Raw genomic sequence first — 5,522 nt, 5'->3', positions numbered from 1 at the left:
CAGGGATCCCAGCCCTGTCTGTTCCTCATGCACCCGTGCTGCCTCCAGGCCACGGCATACCTCAAGTTGAAGATTCTGTGTTTGTGTTTTTTTTTTTCCCTTCCCCAAATTGCAAAAGACAAGAGAAGCCTGGCACGTAAGCGCGTGTGGAGCTAATCCTCATCCAAATACTCACCAAGGGCGGGAACCCTGCCAGTCCTTGCGTGCTGGGTCTACCTGGAGTCTTTACAACTCCAACCACACCATCTAAAATTAGCTCTGTCACCTGAAGGTGCTCGTCCAACCGGCCAGGGGGCCCTCAGCCCTGGCCCTGGCCTGCCTTGCTCAGTCGCTGAAATCGATTAATCTGAAATCAATCCCACTTGAACACACACACACTGGCACACACACACACATACCATTTTTAAGCCAAAGTTCTAAGACACATTTGTTAGCCCCCCAGGCAAGTAGTGACCTGGTGGGGCAGCTTAACTGTGAGACTGTGTTTCCTTCTGTGAGACAGCATGTCTTCCCTTCCTCCAGGGCTAGCTGAGAGCCTTCTTTGAGAACCGGGAGACCAGCCTGGCTCCATCACTTTGAGTTCCTGTCTGGGAGGGGAGAGGGGCTGGGAGGACTCCCCAGCTCCTGACTTTCGGTGGGACCACAAATTCCACCCACTTCCTGGCCATGCTGGGAGCTTTCACTGAGCTGAGCCAGGGTACAGAGGCCTAGAGGGGGTAGGGGTCTTGTCCAGGGCCACCAGGCACTTGTGCAGGAGCCTGTAACTTAAATGGTGGAACTCCTTGAGGTCAGGGGCTGGTCACCTCTTATTGCCACTCTGGTGGCATGGGTGGCTGTCCCAATATGCAGTGTGGACAGTCCCTGCTCACCAGGTGGTCATGGTTTATCTAATCTCTCTCTCTCTCTCTTTCTTTTTTCTCCCCCCGTCCCCACCCCACACCACTACCTTGCTGGCTGCCCGCCCACAGACAGACAGCTCCTTACGGCCTGGGAAACCCGCCAAGACGCCGGCGCCGCTCCCTGCCAAGGCGCTGTGAGTGCTCCAGTGCCAGGGACCCTGCCTGTGCCACCTTCTGCCATCAAAGGCCCTGGTAGGTGGGCATCCAGCCTGCAGGGGCTGGGGGAGGCTGCTGGCCTGGACCCTCCCTGGGGAGCAGGGTGTCTGGGAGGCAAGCAAAGAGGCAGACTGGCTAGCGGAGGTAAGCAGGATCCCGGGGCCCGGAGGCTTCCCTGGGTCCGTGGGCAGCCTCCCCTCCTTCAGGGAACCAGTCAGCCCCGAGTCCTTCCCACTGCCCAGCTCTGGGGGCTTCTGAAAGCACTCATGTCCTCACTCCTGGCAGAAGGGATTCTCCCCAGGTGACAACTGAGGCAGCACAGGCCCAGAAAGGGGACAGGACTTGTTCCTGTCAGGCCACACAGCTAATCAGAAGAGCTGGGCCTTCAGCCTTGGTCTGTGTGGGCTGACAAGTCCCACTAGGCTTTGGATTCCAACCTGAGGCCCAGGGAACTTCCGAGCTTGCTCAGAGAAATAACATTTGGTGTTGAGAGGCCATGGCATCATGCCAGTGTTGTCACAGAGTTGCTGGGGGCCTTTGCCTAGTCTCTTAACTTCTCTGGGCCTCAGTTTTCCCATCTGTAAAGAGGGTGGGAGATTTTGTTCCTTCCTTCTTCCACATGGAGCATTTGGGAAAGCAAACACTGGCTTCAAAGTCCCAAGCTCCAGGCCACTGCATACCCCAAGTTGAAGATTCTGTGTTTATGTTTTTTTTCTCTCCAATTCCCATGATGGTTTATAAGAAACTCCTCCTCTGGTGCTCAAGCTGTGGCTCCGCCCCTGCCTTGGTTTCCCCTGCAGCTGCAGGTGGCCAGATTCTGGGAAGGCCAGCCACCCAGCTGCCTCTTTCTGAGGCTGAGAACAGATTCCTGGGAGCTCAGTTTTCCTCGGTCCCCACCCTGCCTGGGAAAGGAAGGATGCCAGGTGTACAGGGTGGAAATGGATCTGCTCCTGAGGGCGGGTGGGGGTTGGGTGGGGGCTGGGCTGGGCCTGCAGCCAAGTGGCTTCAGGGCCCTTGGCAGCCCCTCACTTGGGCCCTAATACTGTTCATTCAGGACTGAAGCTGTGGCAGTCCCAAGCAGCGAGTCCTCTGGAGATGTGTCCCAGACTGGCAAGACATGGGCCCCTGCAGGAGAGCTCCTCCAGAGGCTGAGGTGAGGGCACCTGCACAGATGGAGCACCTTCTTTATGTCTTTCACCTTTCTCTTATTCTCCATGTCAGGCAGGACTGGGTTCTCACAGGGCAGCCCAGAGAACTGAGGCTCAGAGAGGTGCAGCCACTTGCCCAAAGTCCAACAGCAGTCAGTAGCATCTGGCTGACTCCAGAGTCTATGCTCTTAACCATTATGCTATTTGTTACCACCAGGCCTGGAAGTGGACTTTTCTAGAGGGCTGGAGGGCTCATGACTCGGAAGGACTGCGGTTGTTTGTTCAGACTGCGTCTGAATTGAGCATCTCTCACACGCTGGGGTGGAGAGGGGCCAGCTGCCCAGCCTGCTCCCTCCTCACTGTCCAGACTAGATCTCCTTCCTGGTGTCCTCAGCATGGCTCAGCTTGAGGCTTGGCACACAGGAGGTGCCCTTGAATGTTTGTCTAGCCAAACTGACAAGAGAACAAAAATAGCTGGACATGCAGCAGAGTGACTAGAAGCAGCCTGTAGAGCAGGGACTGCCTGATTTAAACCCCAGACCTGCCACAAACAAGCTGTGTGACCTTGGGCTTGTCACTCGACTTCTCTGTGCATCAGGTTCCTGTTTTTAAAACAGGGAAATAGCCCCATCCATCCCAAGGAGGTATGGAGAAGTTAGATGAGTAGACATACATGAAGTGTGTCGAGTAGGACCTGGTGCCCGTGGAAGCTGTGGGGCTGGTAGCCATTCCTACCTCTGTCACTTGGAGCTGACTAGTGCTAGGGCCCAGCTCAGCCCCTCAGGGGTCCCCCATCCTTGATGGGAGGCAAACAAATAGGAGAAAAAGCAGGGTGGTGGGATGGGCAAGACCCACTGTCTAAAGATGAAAAAATCGGGATAAGACTTTCTTTGCAAGGGCACAGCACTTCATAGTGTACAAAGAGCTTGTTTTGCCAAGCTTGAATTCATGCTCACAGCAGTTCAGGCCGAGAAAGGGGCCCCAAGAGGTTGACGCCCCTGCCCGAGTCCAGAGGGCTGGGAACAGAAGCCAGCCTCCTAGAACTCTTTGAGCCAGGAAGTGGCCACCTAGAGGGTGCCAGGGTCTCCGCCTTTGTTCAAAGGGCAAAGAATAGGTTGAGTCTTAGTAGGGGAGTTTGGGTGAGAGGAGGGGCACAGCCTGAAGGAAGGGCATGAGAGTGGAAGTGGGAAGGCAGACCATGGGGCATGCACCAGCCGTCCAGTCATTCCGGCCACATTTGATTTTGAACATCAGCTTTGTCAAAGCTCCCATGGACAGAGAAGCTTCTAGGCTGCCCTTGATATGCAGACTTTGTTTTTAGGCTGTGGCCACCCCCTGACCCCACAGCAGCTATGACCCTCAGGACCCAAGCAAGGGCTCTAGTCCCCATGATCCCTGCCTCTCATGGCAGCTCTTGGACAGTCCATATCTCTTGAGATGCCAGGTTGAAAGGTCAATTCCTCGATTCCCAGGGACATTTCTGCAGCCAAGATCCACTTTGCCAGACAACAGCAGGAGGTGCGGAGGGAGCCCAGGCCCACAAACTCCAGGTGGAGGAAGAGATAGCGTTGCGATCTGGAGGAACGCTGGGAAGGAAGCCACGTGGAGACAGAAGTCGGACAGCCCAGGGCTCTTGGGAGACCCTCTGCCTGCTTCCTGGGCCAGGACCTTGGTCCCAGCCAGCTGGACCTGTTTGGAGGGACTGGCACAAGCTCTGGCCTCCTCTCCCTGGTGAGGGAGCCTCCCCCAAGGCAGCTCTGTGTCCTTACACTGCCCAAGTAAGCCCTCAGCCTCCAACTGCAAAGCAGCCTCCTGGCGCTGGCTGCTGGCCCACAGCCCCTCTGAAAGGAACTGCGTGGGGAGTACATTAACCTGGAGGCCATATCCTCAGCAGTGTCCTGTCTGTTGGGCTACAAGCCAGGAGCAACCATGCAGCAGTGGACACTCGTGCCTAAGCCAGCTCTGGAGGCTGGATGGGTCCCCACAGGACTGGCATCCTGGCCGGCCCCCCATCTGTCCTCTCCAGCTGTCCTTCCCTAGAATCCTGGTACCATCATGCCCTCAGGACACTCCTGGTGAGAAGGGCCTGCTCTGCTTCACCCATCATCTGTATATAACTTATTTGCTCTAAAAACTTTGGGAATCCCAATTATTTATTTTAATGGTTTTTTTAGACTCTCAATTATTTACCTGCAAACCTGTGTTTGTAATAAATGATGAAATTATATAACTTATTTGCTCTAAAAACTTTGGGAATCCCAATTATTTATTTTAATGGTTTTTTTTAGACTCTCAATTATTTACCTGCAAACCTGTGTTTGTAATAAATGATGAAACGGTGCTCTGGTATTTTGTCTTGGGGGTGGGAGGCTTCTCTCAGGAAAGGGATGCTTAGAAGTTAGGGAGACACAGGAAGGGGAAGAAAGGGCCCAGGGTGGGTGGCCAGAGCCCCAGGTTCCGTTCTACTCCTGCCCTTGCTGGGCACCTCTGGCTGCTAACCTGCCCTCTCTGGGCTTCTGCCTGTCATGTGCCTACACAGCCATCTTCAGCTGTGACATCAGGATTGCAGGACTTGCATTCCCACCAGGCCTGTAAACAATGGCCAGGCCTTTCTCAAGAGCATGTTTGGAAGAAGCCAAGACTGAGGGTGTGGAGACCCACTTCTGCTCCAGCTACCCCATCCCGCCAGGGGCTGACTGCCAGGCCCAGAGCATATGCGTCCAGTGAGGGACGGGCCAGTTGGACTCCAGGGCTGTGTGCAGCCTGGTGGTCAGGAATGGGTGCCGTAGTGGAGCCACAACCTAGCCCTGGCCTTGCCCCTCACCTTGGGCCTTCAGAGGGGCCCTGCCTGGGTGGTGGTGGACACTTCTCTGACTGAAGAAACCCAAGGCTCTAGCACTGGGTTCACCAATCCTGCCAGAGCCTAAGAAGCATCCCACCTGGGTCCCAAGGAAAGCCTGCAGCCAGGGCCACTCATGCTGGCAGCTTCCTGGACTCACAGCCTCCTTTTCTAAGCAAGTCCCCCTGTGAGCCAGCCGTGCCCTCTTCCCATGGCTGGCCTGTGCTGGGAGTGGCAGTCTGGGGCCCGAGCCAGGTCCCAGGAAATATTAATGACCTGAGTGATAATTCACACGCTGCTCCAATCCTGCCTTGTCCACATGGCCAGCCCTGACCCCCTCACAGGAGAATAACATGTTGACATGTGAAAGAATGACAGGACCCGAGCTGACAGTTCACCGGAGAAGTTCCGCTTTATTTGAGGGTGAAGCATACATTTATAGAGAGCTGAGTTCCGGGAGAGGGTGGTTAGTACGCGGGG

General features: G+C 55.3%; 1 protein-coding gene across 1 annotated transcript in view; it reads left to right on the top strand.

The window, feature by feature from the left end:
- The window catches only part of EDN2 (endothelin 2), a 5,921-nt gene extending 2,139 nt beyond the window's left edge, over positions 1–3,782 (top strand). The window contains exons 3-5 of the mRNA XM_008583035.1: positions 969–1,091; positions 2,110–2,208; positions 3,676–3,782. Of these exons, the coding sequence (XP_008581257.1) occupies positions 969–1,091; positions 2,110–2,208; positions 3,676–3,769 (316 nt within the window). The 3' untranslated portion in view covers positions 3,770–3,782. The remainder of the gene's footprint in view (positions 1–968; positions 1,092–2,109; positions 2,209–3,675) is intronic.
- Positions 3,783–5,522: the final 1,740 nt, after the last annotated feature.

The sequence above is a fragment of the Galeopterus variegatus genome, unplaced genomic scaffold (genome assembly GCF_000696425.1).
Source record: "Galeopterus variegatus unplaced genomic scaffold, G_variegatus-3.0.2 Scaffold2805, whole genome shotgun sequence".
NCBI classification, from domain to species: Eukaryota; Metazoa; Chordata; class Mammalia; order Dermoptera; family Cynocephalidae; genus Galeopterus; species Galeopterus variegatus.
This window is presented reverse-complemented; position numbering and strand designations above follow the sequence as displayed.